Consider the following 17,814-nt stretch of genomic DNA (forward strand, 5'->3'; position numbering starts at 1 on the left):
CTGATTTTTGCTTAAGTCCTTTCACTGGTTCCCCACCCGACCCAAAAAAAACAAGTGATCAGTAACTCGCAAATGTGTATCAATAAGGTCCCTTGAGCTTTTGTAGCTTTTCAGTTCTTTAAGTGAGAATTTCACTAAGTAAGTGTGAAACCGATTCCAAAGACTCCCATTTGCTGCATATTTTTAAGTTGGCAACAGGAAGAAGTAGTTACCGTGGAAGAGGGAACAACAATATGATAGGGTTTCAGGCATACCAGGAAACACAGAATACAGTTTTGGCATTTAGTAAGAAAAGCATCCCTTCTGAATGACTTAATTGTAGCAGAAGATAAGATGTTTCCAACTGGTGTGAAGGAGTGTGCTTCTCTGCTTATTTCCTTCTATACCAGCAATTCTTAAGTCATTTTTTTTCTTCTCTTTCATAACAGGATCTAATATTGATCAATAAGAGCATTATGTGGTTAATGCTCTGTAAAAGAATAAAATAGTTGGATAATGATTACATCTCAGGTTCGGTTTTAGAGCTCCACTTACACCGCCAAACAAGAAAGATTTTTTTCAGGGTGTCAGTATTGTTTTTGTTTGTTTGTTTGTTAAGTCCGAGTTTCTTATTTTGAAGATGATCTTCTCAGATGAACTAGTAATGTACAAATTCTACAGTACACTTCAGAATGCAATAGTATACCAGTACTCATGACTTCCAAACACAGGACACTTTCTTCTATTCTGGTTTTCTTGCAGAGTGCATAATACTGTTTTTCTTAGAAATACGAAGTACAATACAAGCCAATATAAATATTGTCCTAAGAACCAGTAGATTAAGAATAATGTTAGCAATAGCAAGCAAGAAGCTCTCTGAATGTATTCATAAATCCACCCTTTCAGGGATTCATTCCATATTCAACTTCTTAAGCATTCAAAAGAAGTCCACATTCAACTATTTATTGTGCTACAATTTTGACCATTTTCATCTGCTCTGAGCTTTGAAGTCTTTTGTTTCCAATAAAGAAAAATGTATCTGTGCAGGAGCCTGCAAGTATCAAAATGGAATAATTATATATTATAACCCCACAGCAATTATTTTGTTAGTCTAACCTATTAAATAATTATTACACTGCACACGTTTAAAAGTCAAATATTTTAAGTGAATTTTTATTAACTGATTTACAGATATCCTCCTTTAAGATCATACCTGTTTAAGCAAACTGGTAAGAACATCCATATGAACAGTATTTAAAAGTTACAAACTACTACCTTCGAAATAATGGGAGGTTTGCTTTAGATATACATCTTGACATCAGGACTGGAGCAGCAGTATCTTCAAGAATGCTAAATAGGAAGGTTGTTTTCAATGCAGAAAAACGTGTGATGAATTCCTCATTTGCTTTTAAATATTGATATAAAGTTGTGGTAATGCTGCACTCAAAAACAATTTTAGGGTTGTGATCAGAGAAGTGGTTCAAAAACATGTATGGCAGAGCTTGTTTTTTTTTCTTAGAATGCCTTTATGTAGCAAAGTTCCTCTGCTAGCCTAATGCTTTCATGTTTCTAATTATGCTGAAACATCAGTTAAGAGCCTACCTGATGTTTTGGAGAATTTGCTGTGCTGGGATTGATATTCCGCAATGCCTAAGAGTAAAAATAAGATGGATAAAAATTACTTTAGCTGCATGGTTTGCCTATGCAGGCTGTCTTATAAACACCATCTTGTAGTATCAAGCCCCCAAGACAGGCCAGATCAGACAGGATAAAGGAGTTAAGAAACTATGAAATCATGACACAGTGAAACAAAACTTACAGATTTACCAAGGATGAGCATTTGACAGAAAAGCTGGATGACCAGGGAGAACAACATGAAGGGAATTGACTGTCACCTGGTCCAAAGTTAGTCAGGTTTTCAATGACAACTGAGGTAAGAAGAAAATTAGAGGGCCTACCTAGAAGCATGCTAGCACAGGGTAAAATGTTTGTTGGTGGATTAATAGCAAAGCAAGAACAGCAGAGGCCCAGATGCTTAAGCACAGAAAATCCTGATGCCATCTTTGCCATGTATTCTTACCTAGAGTACTATAAAAAGTAACAGCTTTAAAGATGACCCATCTGATACCAAGAGATGCTGAAGATTCCTACAAAAACAAACCTTGACTACAAAAGAGATAACACAAGTCAGATTCCAGGACAGAATACTGTAGGTGATGAAGAAATAGAAGAGCTGTCTTTGAGGACTTTAAGATATTATCCTCTCCTGATACAAGGCCCATCACCCAAAGTGAAAAGGGAGCAGGGTAAGATTTTAAAAGGTTTTCCTCAAAGAAAAGATTAGTGCTTTCTTCGACAGTGTCAAAAAAAAAAAAAAGACACACCAAAGAATATCTTAAATATCTAGCACAGATGGCAGTCACCTCTTCTAAAACATTCAGATGGAAAAGTAGAAGCAGAAGGCTTAAACAAAGTGAAAAGTCAAGCCCGAATTCAGGATCCAGAGATTCCAACATCCAGCGCTACACTTTGACATTCTCTATGGCAATACTTATACAGTAGAAAAACACTAAAAGGAATAGCTTGCAGCCTAACTGTGAAGTTTGAGACTCCTCATCATAAGAAAAACCACAGGTTCAAAACGCAGCATGAGTGATTCAGTTGTTCCATGCTCCTGTCCACTGTTAAACAGATGAGATTTTAGCAACAAGCTGTCTCCTCGATGTATCTTATATAAACTGTAAAAGTGCCTCGGAATCCTACAGACATGTTATGAAAGTGAAAGACTTTCCTCCGCTTAAAAGGGAGAACTAAAGCAACTGTGGGAACCAACTTCTTCTTTTTGCATGACTCAGAACTCAGTGAGTATGAAATATATTCTCAAGAGCAATCTCCAATCAGATCAACAGTCCATGATGTCATCCTAATAGCAGAAACCTGCTCTCAGAAAGTTTTGTTAGAGAGGGAGGAAAGCAAAATCCTTCAGTGTGATAAGTCAGATGCTTTCACTACCAAGCTGACACCAGTAACAGAATGACTTCAGACCCTTTTATGTCTCAAAGCTTTTTGTACAGTCACTGGTCTTTAAGGCTCCCTGAAACATCAACTTAGCCAAAACAAAACAAAACGTAACATAACATACAAAAGAAATAGTGGAAGTAGGTGTCTAACCTGTGGCCTCACCTGCCGAAGCAGTTCTTGATGCTTCAGTCTCAGCCTTTCCTTCTCCATCTGTAGCTGCTGAAGTCTCATCTGTTGCTGCTGATTGGAGCTACTCCCACCCATCACACCACCTTGGGGACTCTGAGGAGCCAGAGGGGGTGGCTGTTTCACTGGAGCACTTTGGCTGATTCGCTGATTCATGGCTAAGGAACCAAAACAATAAGCGTTTAAAAATAAAATTCAAACAGATACAGAACAAGTATTATCCTAAGACAACACACATTAAAAAAGTACAAGTGCCAACAACACAAAACATTCAACTATACTGATTTTCAGTGTGAAATGTATGCTCATATGTATTGTTCCTGTTAAATTAATGCAACCTTCTCATGTTTAAGAGCACATACTTGTTCTAAAAGCTTCTGAAAACAGCGTTAAACACGCAAGTTGGTGAACGTTTTCAAAGTGGTAGTGAAATATTTCAATTTTAATGTTCTCTCTTCTTAACAAACTATTCTCAATTTAGAAACAAATAATACAAAAATCACTTGTTCACATGAAATCTTAAAATTGCTAAGAGAACTTGAGAACACACAGGATGACAAAACAGATCATCACACTTATATCCAGCTACATTTGATTACAGGCTACCACTCTTCCTGATGTGATGCAGCTCATCCAACAATCACTCACATCCTTGTCACAAGTTTTGAGTATTATAGGCTCCAGTTAGGACATCCTGACACACAAAATTAGAGCTGGTACAGAAATGGCAGATGAATTACGCAGCCACATATACTACCATTTGCACAGGAAACATTTTACTAATGCTTCGTTTTCCTCATCCCCACAAAGGCTATGTGGTACACCTTTTTTGTGCAACTAATATGTGAGAGCCAATCTCCCCTTCCCCAGGAAAGCAGCATCTAACAATTTTGTTTTATAAAATAATGCATCTACTTGACAGACCTGCTCCCCCGCTAACCTGTTCCCCTCAAGAGACCAGTATGGTTAAAGTCAGAGGCACTGGAGTTCCCACAGAGGAGCAAAGGCTGGGAAAAGCTGATATATAATAAGGGCACGATTTTCAGAGACTTTCACTTTTGGAATTAGCTCCACTTCTTGCTTGAAACAGCCTGAATCTGTTAATATTCACAATATGCCGCACAATGCATTTGTTGAAGCAGTAATGGGAGAGGTAGGATTTTTTTTTCTGGGAATGAGGATTATGGTTTATGGGAACTAAGAAAAAAAGGAGTGAGCTTCTACTTAGGATGACAGGCTGCTTTGGTGCAAAGAAAACCATCTGGTGTCTTAGTTTGAATTAATGTTTTCATCATATAAAAGGATTCCTGGAACACTAACACTTAACTATTTTAAGAAAGGAGCATTATCTCAAAGAACTGGTATCACCTTTTCCTCTGAAGAGCCCTTCACTCTGCACTGTCTTTTGAGTGTTCAGCTTAAGGTACAGAAGTGCCTTTGTTTTAAGTCTAAATACATTTATCTCATAATAACAATAACAATGGTCGTTGCTTCACAGCTTGTCTTTCCATTGAGAGGTAACGTATGAGGAAATGCTTTATTTCTTGCTATACTGAGAACAGAAGAGACAAGAAAAAAATTCAAGAACAGTTAGTCAACTCTCTAGTTTACCTTTTTTACTATTCCATATGGTGCTCATGTCCGGCACTGAGTCAATATTTTAATGGAATGGTGTGACACTTTTTCATGGGTCAAGTAAAAAGAAAATGAAGTGTTGAATAGCTTGAAATAATGTTTCATACATACGATCACAAATAAGACATAACTTCCTGTAATGTAAGTGAATACATGAAGCAGGAATAGAAACTGGATCAAAGTGCAAGTAGAAAATACACAGTGAACACAAAAAAAGAGCTGGATATTCAACTACGACCTGCAAGTCCCATCCTGACTCAGTGAAAAAGAAAAGAACAGGGAGAAATTGACGATGCTGTGAATAAAGCTCAAAATAAAGCAGGTGTTGTTGTGAGACATCCAGCATCTGAACTGTGTTCAGCTCTGGGGCTCCCAGCGCAAGAAGGATGTGGAAGTGTTAGAACGAGTCCAGAGGAGGCCACGAGACTGATCAGAGGGCTGGAGCACCTCTCCTTTGAAGACAGGCTGAGGGAGCTGGGGTTGTTCAGCCTGGAGAAGACAAGGCTCTGGGGAGACCTTACAGCAGCCTGCCAGTACCTAAAGGGGGCTACAGGAAAGCTGGGGAGGGACTCTTTGTCAGGGAGTGTAGGGAGAGGACAAGGGGGAATGGCTTTAAACTACAAGAGAGTAGATTTAGATTAGACATGAGGAAGAAATTTTATACTCAGAGGGTGTTGAGGCCCTGGCACAGGTTGCCCAGAGAAGCTGTGGATGCCCCATCCCTGGGGGTGTTCAAGGCCAGGCTGGATGGGGCCTTGGCCAGCATGATCTAGTGGGTGACATCCCTGCCTATGTCAAGGGATTTTGGATTAGATGATCTTTAAGGTCCCTTCCAACCCAAACCATTCTGTGATTCTATGATTCAGGAAGAAGTGACCAGGAACAGCCAACCTACCAGCTGTGCAATGTGGGCTATGATCTCTAGTCCAGCAACAGGACAGCTTGTTCCTCTGCTGCACAGGATACAGAAGGTTCATATGCCCCAAGACATCAGAAACTGCTAAACAAAAGTTTCAACAGCACCAACAGCTGTCCTATAAAGGATGTGAGCCATGACCTAACACAAGATCCAAGAGGTCTTCCAGTAGAGGTTGCCCAGAGGAGCAACAGCAGTTAGGCTACCTTCATTTTCCAACCTAGGGCAAAGCTGAAAGTAGAGACAGCAATGCAAAAAGGCAGCCCATCTAGCAGCTCTAGACAGGCTGGACATGACACTACTAGACCGAGGAACACATCTCCTTTCTTCTTTTTTTTTTTTTTTTACCCAGAATTGGACAACCAAAAACAGTATCTTTCTCCGACTACTAGCTAATTCTGTAACTCAGGCAGAAGTCTGTGCTGTGCTTCAGAAGTTCCAGGATTCAAACCCTGTTATTAAACAAGATGGAAGGTCAATTACAGTTGAAAGTAAAGAGGGACAAAGGTTAGAAGATTACGACTACCTACAAAATCACCTGAAAAAAGGTAATCTAGGTTGAAAGCAAACTACCTAGCTTGTAAAAATTAAGTACCTAAAAGTTGAAGAATGTCAATTCTCATTTGGTTAAAAAGGCCACCTTTACGGTCTAGTCTCCAATTGCATAATCCTGGTTTCCAAAGTCCCCATCTCATGTGATTCACAGGCAAGTCATGTTACAAATAACCTCACATACATTCAACAGTTTGTAACCTCAGTCAAACATAAGCGTGGATTATTGACATCCCTTCAACATGTTTAAAATTTGTTTTTCCTGCATGGAACATACAAGTACTAGTTCCATCAGTCTCTTTTCCACTAATACGCAACTTCGGGAATTGTTTTCCTCTCATGTCAAATTTTCATGTTTTATATACCTGTATCTTTCTGACAGCTGCTTGTATTACTCGTGCTCACCCTGATCAAAGTTTGCTCCATTTTTCCTATCTGTTGACTGCAATTTAAACCGTAAGAAATCAAGTTCATCTGATGCTTTTCATTTTATTCCATCATCCTAGATCCCTGAAATACCTTGTAATGATTTTTTTCTAACTAGAAATGTATTTTAAAAGGAATACCACAAACTATTGATACATAAGTGTATAATATTAATATTCAACAATAAATACATAGGGAAAAATATGTGATTTGGTGACTTCAGAAACTGAACCTAAGATCTAGTTTCTAAATTTTTGTTCAGGTACTCACTAAAAATATTTTTCAAGCATTTTACTGTTTGAAGAATGTAAGAATAAAAGACTTTAAAATTGGCAAGATTTTAGAACTGTTCTCTTAACAGATCATAAAGATATTTTCATGTAAGGGGACTATTTTACGTATGAAATTAAAGTTTGGAGATTAAAATAGACTCAATAAAACTCAATTAGCAAATATATCCAAGTGAAGAACCAGTGGAAGAAAAAAACCACTACTACCATCAGCCTTCTTGGCTGATTACACGATTATGCAATCTTCAAGGTAAACAAAGAAGAATGTAGTTTTCTACCATTTCCAATACATTATTTAACTAAAAAGGGGAAAAAACATCTTGTTTCAAGTGACAGAGAAAAAACAGATGCTTTGAAGTTGTTTTGTGTGTGTGCGTGCATATGTGTTTTTTGTTTAATTCTCAATTCTCCATTCATTACTTACTAGGGACATGACTATAGAAATTTGCACTAGATAATATGCTTATCAGTGAGATCTCATATATGCACATTTAATTTTTTCACACCTCACAGGTTTGTCATGATCCAGACACACACAGCTCTTTTTAAATACCTTGAATTCAGAGGCAAAGAACTTCATTTATCTATAAGAGTTAGGACTTATCAGTTTTCTGATGCATCCTGTTCCTTACCTTCCATGGGTATGGAAAGCATTTAAATAAGGGGCTCTGCACCCACACAGTGAAGGCTGCAAAGACCTCACAGGCAGAGGAGGAACAAACAAGTCTTTGTTTCTAGAAGAGGGGAATTGGAGAGAGGAGGAGGAGGGGCAGGCAAGTTAAAAAACACAGGCAACTTAAGACAATAAAAAAGATCGTGCAGTCCTGTAATATGGCTTAGATTCACAATCTGCAGAATGCAGTCAATCATAACAGCTGCAATATGCTTTTGAGAACAGTTTAAGAATTAGTGGTCTTCAAATGTTATATATTAAGCATTCTACTACCTAAACTCAACAGCAAAAAGCCTGTTCTGTACTGTAGCAGATAATACTTGACAGTTACTGAAAGGAGTTTAGACCGCTGTCTATATCCTTAATGGAAAAAAACAGAGAAACAATTACCAGGCATTGGTGCTAGAGAGAAAAGGCCAGCATATTGGTAACAACTCAAACATAAAAGGCTAATTCTCTCCCGAGATCCTATGCCAATTTAAACCGCATCCCAGGGCGCTGACAGTTTCCAGCAACACAGTACCTTTCACAGTACCATCACATGCAAACACTGCTGTAGAGCACCCTTGCTGGTTACGAGACACAGCTGAACGTCTGAGGGTCTCCCTTTGGTTTTTATCATTTCACTCTTGAAAACCAAACTAATTTCCATCTCCAAATGTAAAGACATTTATTTAAACAAACAAACAAAAGCGCTCAGTATCTGGACAAACTGTAACTTACTGTTCTTAACAGTCAGAATCAATATTTTGTTGAACGAACTGAAAAAAGAGCGCTTTTCCCCTTCAGCTGCACTTGGAAGTTAGACAGTTCTTTGTGGATCTGTTTGGCTATGGCTTGGCTTTTTAACGATGCTAACTTGTACCACTGCAACAGAGGCAAAAATCCTCTGATCAAACTGAAAAGAGCTGTGAAGAAAGTTACCAGCAGGATCTGAAAGAACGAGTCTCGGAAGTAATTAAAGCTTGTTCCAAGTGCCTTTTAAAGAGACTTGGTACAACAATTTCTTGGCTTATCAGGATACAAGCCATGTTTCTGAACTGCATTCCTATATTACTTTAAGGAAATCCCAGTTGGTGTTTCCTAATGCTGCTGTTATAATGCAACCTAATAAAATATTTTATTTTCTGGATTTTTGTTTTCAATTCAGATTAATCTGAGAATTAGGGAGCTAAAAGTGAGGGGGGAACCCTACATCTTTGCCGCAGTAAACATGCAAGGAAATCTTAGCATCATAGGTAAAAAGAAATATTCACATACTTCAAAGCTAGATTCTCGGTTAAAATGATATATCTGATGAAAACACTATTACAGAAGCATGGTCAAACTGTGGACTGATTATTCTGCATTTATTATTTCTACTCAAATTAAATCAGTATTTTTCTATTTGTTCTTCTATCACTATGGTTCCCACTGATTACAAAACTATGAATTATAGGTTCTTTCTTTTCTTTTGATAAAGCTGCCGTTGCTTTTTTATGAGTCTTCCTGTACCCTAGAATGCCACAGCTTGATTGATTGACCATCGTTAAGACCCTACAGCATCTCCAGACTCCATGCCTGTCAACTGAAGATCTGTCAAAATATATTTCATCAAAGCTGGCCTGCATTTTAGATCAGTTTAATCAGCAAAGAGCTACACATAAAGGTACGTTCCCTCACCACATAACACTTCCTGAGTTAATTAGGCCAAAATGTATGCTTTTGCATAATTTGTCATTAAATTGTTTTTTCTTCCTTTTTTTTTTTTTTTGCACATTTCCTTCAATTCATTTGTTCACTTTTTGAGGTTCACATACCTGATGTAAAAACATGCCCCATTCTGTTTTTTTTTTGTTTTGTTTGTTTTTTAATCTCTACTACAAATCCATTAGAAATTATTAAACAGGAGTTATACAACCTTGCAAAAACTGTTATTAAAAAAAAGTGTTCTATCAAGAAGCAGTGTAAAACAACATTCTGTATAAGAAACAGAAATCATGTTTCAACATGACTGAATTCAAGGAGGGAAAGAAGAAAGGTAATGCTTCTTTGAATTTTAGATTATGTATGATTAGATATAGAGTATATAATTATTGTGTGTATATATATTTAGATTACAGATAAACGATGTGTTCAAAATGATGCACCTTCAATTTCTAACATAGCACGTTCATTAACAGAGAAAAACTGCAGTGCTATAAGAACATGGTGGAAAAAATGGCCTTATTAGGATTACAGATTTCTTTTACTGTCAGTTGTTCTAACTATGTTCATCCACAACAGTGGAGGTATACATTAACTATACTGGCATAAAGATACCATTACCAACAAATCTTTCTCAAACTGGTTTAAATTATTCTGAAAAGAGCAAGTGTAAACTCATGTAAACCTACTGTCCCAAGAAATCTTCCATAAAAGGTTTTATTTTTCTCCTTTTTATTAGTATACTAAATATTCTACATAAAGTAGTTCACACAGTACTTGTGAGCAGATTTAATGATTTCTTCAATGAACTCCATTCAGTAAAGAGGTCTAAATACATACTGCTTTTGAACAAAACAAGATTTCTGATAGATAATGAACAACTAATAAGCATTTACTGTCACTACCATTTTATAAGGGCAGCATCTCGAAAACAATGGGATGCTTACCAGTGAAATTTTGTCTGGCTTGCAGATTCACAATGAACTTACTTTGACAGAAACCACTGGTTCAGTGAAAATTGATGTTGCTCAGTATGTACACATTCTGACAGTCATACTAAAATAAGTAAGTCTATTCCCCATCCTGAGTGATCTCCTAAAATTGTTCTTCTGGAAAGACAGAAGCAGGAAAGTGAAAAATCTAGTAGCAGACCTCTCAGATAAGTCAAATCCATTTTGTTTTGTTTGAGTGACAGAGCACGTAAAGAAGATATAACATTGAATTTGCAGATCAAAACCAACTGTTGCTCATGTTCTGCTTTTGCACAAAAGTGGAAGGTGGATCTGGAACTCGCAAAATCTGTAAGGCCACTGTGACCAGGCGGCTTCTTTGCGACCAGATAAAAAACTAAAAAAAAAACAAAAAAAACAAAAAAAAAAAGTTCTCCAGGCTAGAGTTCTAGCTCTGTGTTGTCCACAAATCTGCCTCAGTGAGGCTACTACAAGGTAATATGAAGAAACACATATTAAACAATGAGTTAGACAGGTAAGGAATAAGAAAACACTACGGAATACCTCCTTTTAATCTCCTTCAGTAGTCCTGCGCACATCCTTTTTGTTGTTTTAGAGGTATAATGTTCTTGCATTATGAAAGAAGGAAACAAAGTCCTGATGTGTATTCTCTGTACTCCAACTGTCATTATTACTCCTTTTCCTACTTGTGTAGTTTAAGCAGCTACTGTACACCAAGTCCCTGTGGCACTTTCCATAATGATGTTAAACACTGTCTTGCCATCCCCTCCTCCTCATCCAAAATTCATACAGACCTTCACAAAAATCTTAATATGATCCCTAAGTGGGAGCGATAAAATCGTAGCAACGATTTCAATCCAAGGTCACATCTCTTGCTTCATACCCCATTTGGCAGCTCCAAATATGAAAGAACAGAAGGAAAAAGTCTGGGATATATAACATTAGTCTAATTGCTAATAACAAACCTCTAACACTGAAGTTTGGAATAAAATAAGAAAACAAACAGTAATGTGTTATATTCCAATTCCTGCAGAGAGGTTTGCCTAACTTCTCTAATGGAGTACTACATTCAAATGCAAGGCTTGCATTAACTCAATAAAGACACAAATTAAAAGCCAGTTTCCAGTATTTTCCCACTTCAAGTTCACCAAAGGCAAATTATTTCTACTTGTGTTTCAAAAACCAGCCCTGCCATCTGCAAACTGAACTAACAGTTAAAATTCCTTTAACAGTATTTGATACGAAAGCCAATTCTTGGAAACCTGTAGCAATAAAGTTGAATAATTCCAAACTTCAAGTGGTTCTAGGAAATTTAATTTTATAGAAAAAGCAGATGTTCTTCTACTTCAGTAGCTCTGGCCACTCAGAGTGCTTAGCTGACCTGCTTCGCACCAAGACAGTCTGACTACCAAGAAAACATATCAACGCTGCTTGGAAGGCCTACAAAAAACATCAGGATCTGTGAAGAATGAACAATGCACAGTAGCAGAAGCTAGTAAAGGACAAAACATCACAAAACACAAGCTCGACCTGACTATTTCTCTTAAAGACGTAACCTTAAAAATAGTAACTTGAAGCCCTTTCCTATGAGGCCTGCAGAAGCGCTGCGAAAGGCTGGACAGCATGTTTGTACCAGATGCTCCACTAGCACAAAGAATCCTGCTGACACAGGCCTAAGAAAGCCCCTTCCCAACCCCCATCCTTCGATCCCATCTAATCTGCTAAGATTTGTCTGCACTTGGCATGAGAAGACCCTCTTTTCATATTTCATCCTCTCCTAGATTTTAAACGTTGTCAATTCTCCCAACTCACAACTATTCTACTGCCAACTACGTAGCCTTGGAGGATCAACATCTGAGTGAGCCAACAAGATTTCTGTGCCGTTTAAGCGGTGTAGCCAAAGACCTCGGGCCCACTTCAAAGGTGTTAGATTTGGGTCTTCGATCAAAGCTCTTATCTTCAACTTGGAGCACTCAGATTTTAGACTCAGCCTACCTCACAGCACAGTATTCTGACAGAAACTTTTATTTGATGCATTAGTCTTAAAAGCCTGCTTCAAGAAAGGATCCGTATCAACAGCACCCTTTTTTTTTCTGTTTAAAGACATGAACGCAATACCCAAACTCCCTTTACCAAACAAGTCAGTAGGTATGTCTGCCTAAAACAATTTCTTTAACCTGATCCTCCTTCCTCCCTCTTTTCCAGCCACATTAATGGAAGATTCCAAGCACTACAAAGCTGCCAACTGATGAGCAAAACACAGAGAAATAAGGGTTGTCTCCTTAGAAGCTGGGAATTCAAAAGCAGTAAAGGCAAAAACTCTTCAAACCTTCCGTTTCTGAAAACTGAAATAGAAGAGTATGTTTGCACATACCATTCGACAGTTTTACTGTTTTCAATGGTTCTTCAGATCAGTCAGAGGGGTACTACTGAGGAAGAAATGAACTTCTTCATTTTCAATTAATGTTAGTATTGTAGTGATCGAAGACTTTACTATTACAAAGAAGAATCCACCTAGGTTCCCTTCAGAAAGTGTTAGTAGACAAAAAAAAAGTGAAATTAAAGCCCTTATATTAAAAGACAGTGGCAGAAAAATATGGTGAACTGGGGGGCTGGGAGTGGGGATTTTCAACCTGCATTAAGCATTGAAAGGTAAACTTTTGAGTCATTCGTGGTCTATTTAGGGTCACAGCACTTATTAGTTGAGGATCTCTACATGATAAATAAATGCAAGGCTCACTAAGTTAGCTCTGTCAAACTGATTTTTTCTTCTTTGCTGGAGTGGTTTATGACAGTCACAAGTGAGAAAGCATCAGGAAAAAGACTCAGTATTTTCTTGGCTTGAATGACAAAAACATAAACCACAATACGATGTGTACAACTTCAGATTTCAAGGAAAACTCCTTCAAGCTCAACAGCAGCTAGCAGCTTGTCTCTATTTGCCGTCACTCTAGATCAGAAGAGCCCACATGCTTTTTTTTTTTTTTCCTTCTTCTTTCCTGCCCCTTTCAGTTACACTTGAGCTCTTTGACTGAAAAGGTCTGGAACAGATTAAAAGTCCGACCACAAAATAAAGAGCCTTGGCATATACTCAAGCCTGTCTGGGATACACATACACAGTGGGCCCAAAAAGGGAAGCTATGCAGCAAGAAACCCTTATGCAGTCTTTTGGACATTTCTAACTTCTTTCAGTTTAACTGCACAGCCTTCACATTCGAGGGAGTTTCAGTATGTACAAGACAAGTAGCTTTTACCCTTACGGTTAGGCTGCACTATTTACAAAGGAGCAAAACATAGTTCTGAGAAGTAAGATTCATCTCACTCGTGACCTTTGCCAATTAAAGCCTTCCCCCCACACTCCTTTTAATTCCAGCTGGTATATCCAGCTCATCATCCGGAACTGCATGGTAATGCAAAGAAGAGCAAAATGCATATCTTGCAAGATTACTTAAGTGAATATAATTGACCTGCCCATTTTAAATGCAAAAGGTAACATTGATTTTCAAAATGACTGCTTCCTTTTCAGCCTTATTCACGTGATTATGTAATTGTGAGTTGCGAATTACCCACACACTCCTCTTGCAACACACAAACAGGTCCACAACTCTGACTGCAGTTAAAGCCAGCATGGACGCTTGCCAAAGCTGACAACCTTCAATATACGCCCCACCTTTGTGCTCAAGTTGCACAGTGGTTCGACCTGTCTACAAACTGGAGAGCAGTTTATAAACAAAGTGTGACAATCTAATGATTTCCATAAGAGCAAACGGATGTTTAATGTGAGCACTCAAGCCTACAAAACAAAAAAGCTGAAATTTCTAACAGCCATTTCAGAAAAGCAAAACAGAACAGTGACTGTTGAGTTTTGCAGCTCTGTGTTTATATGGCATTCATAGAGTTAATGCCTCTCCCAAAAGGGGCCCACAGTTGTTGTTAGGTCAACCCCTGTAAAGCTTCAAAGGCTTTGTATCCCCTCAGCCTGACCTACTCAGTGATCTGCACACTGTTTTCATTTAGTTGCACCGAGTCCAAAACTAAAGCTTGAAAACCACAATGATTTTTTTTTTTTTTTTTTTTTTTTTTTTTTACCCCTAGTGTTCCTTCCATGTCTCTGGAAAAGTTAACTGAAATCCAAAAGAGTTGAAAATAGTAAGTTCTTGGGAAAACAAATCGAGGGCAAATTAATGCATCTAATAAAGCTCACACACACAGAGATCATGACTTTAAAGAAAAACTGAAGTTATAATACCACCTTAAATACATCGGAACAATCCCTTGGACCATCTAGTAAACCAGACTCAATGTTATTGCTATTTGTGTTCATCAGTGCCAATACTTTACTGAAGTGCTTGCAGCTCTGCTTTTCATATAGATCAAAGAATTGCAAAAAGCTGATACCAGTCCTATTTTGTTACATATTTAGATCTACACCTTGTGATGCCTAATTTAAGTTACTATTTCTATTTTCAATAATAATAGTCTGCTTAATAGTCTTTACCTCACACAAAGGAGATTCGAGTAGAAACGACACATCTAAACATTTCTCTCTGTATTGTTTAAAACAAAGTTTCACCATGATCATCACTGTGACAAGCTGGAATTATAAGCTGGTATATGTTTCAAGTGTATTTAAATAGCATAAATTATTATTTGACAACGCCCTCCCTTAGGGTAGTGCAAAGGAAAATAAGTATTTATTTGGGAATTAAAAGATTCTACTGTTGTAAAGAATTGCAAGTTTAAGGGAAGAGTGAACTTGGCTGAGACTGTCTTTAGATAAATCATTTCCAAAGGCCACCGAGTTTGGGAACGGTATGGATCATATGGCAAAATCCCAATACCTAACATTAGAAACTTTGGTGACATATTCCTACAGGATATATGCTAATCCTTTTTTATATTTTGTTTTTAAAATAAGAATTTAAATAAGGTCTATGTTTCAAATTAAAAATCTATTTTAATTATAGTATAAAGAGTTTCAAACTATGCCTGCATAATTAAAGCTAAGTGAACTGAAGCGAATCAAAAATTCTGAAGCGAGATGAACTTTTACCAAAGCGTGGGTCAAGCCTTGGGTCTAGCCAAGATGTTGTCTTGTTCTTATGGTTTATGTAGTAAATTTCTCCATCCTGGGTCATAGCTTGTTCCCATCCATCGGGGAGTGGGCCTGCAATATAGAAGGAAGGAGTTCATGGCGGGCTCTTGTTTGCTCCAGCTGAAATTGATCTAAAAAAAATTCCAACATTTTACATATATAACAGTACATGAAACAAAAGAGTTTCAGGCTCATGTCTAACATTTCTGGGATAAGGACAACAAAATGGCGGGTGGGAAATCAAAGAACAGAAAGCTCTATCATTTTGATTTAGGATTTGGAGTTTTATTTTATAATTTGTTTGCATCCTTTCATATGCTTTTGATGCTATCTTTTGCTATAGCATTATAGTACAAAACCAGCAATAAGTCAAGCCTGCCAGAATGAAACCAGCATGAGCACCAGAAAAAAAGAACAAGCATATATATTCTAACTTTCATGGGAAAGTTTAGCTAGTGATTAAGGCCCAGCAGCAGCAGCAAGATAATAGTGACAAGTTTCAGAAGTACTATTTCCCTGATCCTTCACAAGCAGTTAAAGAAGTGACAAGACTTATTGGCACTTTCTTCACACTGTAACTTGCTGTAAAAGTGTTAAAGGCTTAAGCAAGCACAAACACAGATCTGAAGAACAGGACGCAAAAAAGCAACATAAAGGTAAGAAAACACCAGAAGCAGACAGAAACAAAGCGCTACAACCAGCAGTGCTACATCTCTATGTGCAGGAAGGTACATTCAGGGAAACCTACATTTAGGAAATGGTAAAAGGAGTTGTGCGACTGTGTTCAAGAGTCCAAAGCTAACGTCTGAACGCAGAGTCCTGAGGTGTTTCCCCTTATATTCCAAACAGCGGCTTTGGAGGAAATAACCTTTCAGTGCTCTACAGTTCAGAACACTCTCATTCCCGTCTCTCTATGATCACGGACATTCACCTATATTTTGCTTAGACCGAAAACTATTCTCTCAACTACGCTCACCCCATGCCATTTAGCAGGTGCTTTACAAATGCATGTTTTAGAATCATATAGATATGGACTTCTGAAATAGCTAAATTAGATACAGGAAAATTTTGCCTCAATTTCTTTAGATTTAAATACAATTTTAAGACGACATAGCAAAAGATCCACTACAAATGTTAAGAATGTACAAGAAATTAGAACAAGACCTGCTCCAGGAAACCATCATATACAACCTCTCTTTCCACAGCTCCTCAGCATAACACAGTAACACACTAGCAAAAGCCATCCCTCTGCTAGACTCAGACTGAGACCACTTTGCATAAGACACATTATCCACAAAGATTGTAATTTCACATTGAGATTCAGACATACACCCAGAAATTAAAATATATGCCTGAAATATCGCCTATATCCACATTCAAAGTGCATTAGCTCTTTGTCTGTCGTATTGTGCTACTGCTGAAGATTTTAATTGTTTAAAGCCTTGGGAGGGCAGAGGATAGATTTTTTTTGCTTAATCTCAGAAGACGTTCCTGGAGGAATGTCAGAGAGTAAAATCATCATTCAATTGCATTTCAGTAATATCCCAAGGCGTAACCAGGACAAGAATTTCTTACTGTAGTCTTTGGCCTAAGAAATCTCCTACCAACTACGTTTCTAACTCCCTCATTTGGTCCCAAAAGCTATGCCTTTCTCTAGCAAACCCTCTATTCCACTATCAGAGCTACATGCTGCCAAATGAGGAAAACCAGTGATCTAGGCACTGGGTTTTCCTTTCTTACCCTTAATGCTCACAAGCTTTAAATGCTGCATACAAGTAACACCACTACCTCCGCTTTTATCTGAAGCTGTTGAACAGAACAGCAAGAAAGAGTGACAATGCTGGAAAACATTCAAAAATCCTACCACATCCACGGTTAACAGGACTTCTGTGCAGAATTCAAAGCTCAAGTGCAAAGAACCCTGTACTTAGTTACTAGACCCCAAAGGCAGCCAAGCTGATCAGATGCTCTTTTATAAAATAGGTACATACCCCATATCATCCAACTGTAAAATCTGATGAACTGAAAATGTTCCTTGACTGCTGAGTCAACACCCTAGCCATGCGGGCAGACCTTCTAACCACTGTTTGCCTCAGAGTCCTTCAAAGCCACACATCCCTAGAAGATGAAACTCAGCAAGAATATCTCTTTTGAACTGCAAAGCCAAAAACCAGCTGGCTCTAGGAAAAAACAAAACTACCCTTGGGGTATCAGTCCTCTTGAACATTGAGTAAAGTATATTCTGGTCTGGCATGTTTCTTTGTAGAAAGAAAGGATAAAATGCCTTTGAAGCAGGGTGCCAGGAGCTGATCAGTCCACTTACCTCCTGGAAGAATTCTGCTTATTAAATTCAATGATCTGATGAGTATTAGCTTACTAGAGAG

The 17,814-nt window shown here is 37.9% G+C and overlaps 1 protein-coding gene across 8 annotated transcripts in view; it reads right to left on the reverse strand.

The window, feature by feature from the left end:
* The window catches only part of YAP1 (Yes1 associated transcriptional regulator), an 88,094-nt gene that overhangs the window by 16,346 nt on the left and 53,934 nt on the right, over nt 1-17,814 (reverse strand). Inside the window, exons 4-6 of one of the 8 annotated variants that reach the window (XM_040544164.1) lie at nt 15,389-15,502; nt 3,151-3,344; nt 1,582-1,629 (exon numbers count right to left, since the gene is read on the reverse strand). In XM_040544164.1, coding sequence (XP_040400098.1) covers nt 1,582-1,629; nt 3,151-3,344; nt 15,389-15,502 — 356 coding nt within the window. The remainder of the gene's footprint in view (nt 1-1,581; nt 1,630-3,150; nt 3,345-15,388; nt 15,503-17,814) is intronic. The other 7 variants (XM_040544165.1, XM_040544168.1, XM_040544169.1 and 4 more) reach the window with 7 other exon arrangements.

This window comes from Cygnus olor, chromosome 1 (genome assembly GCF_009769625.2).
Source record: "Cygnus olor isolate bCygOlo1 chromosome 1, bCygOlo1.pri.v2, whole genome shotgun sequence".
Classification (NCBI taxonomy): Eukaryota; Metazoa; Chordata; class Aves; order Anseriformes; family Anatidae; genus Cygnus; species Cygnus olor.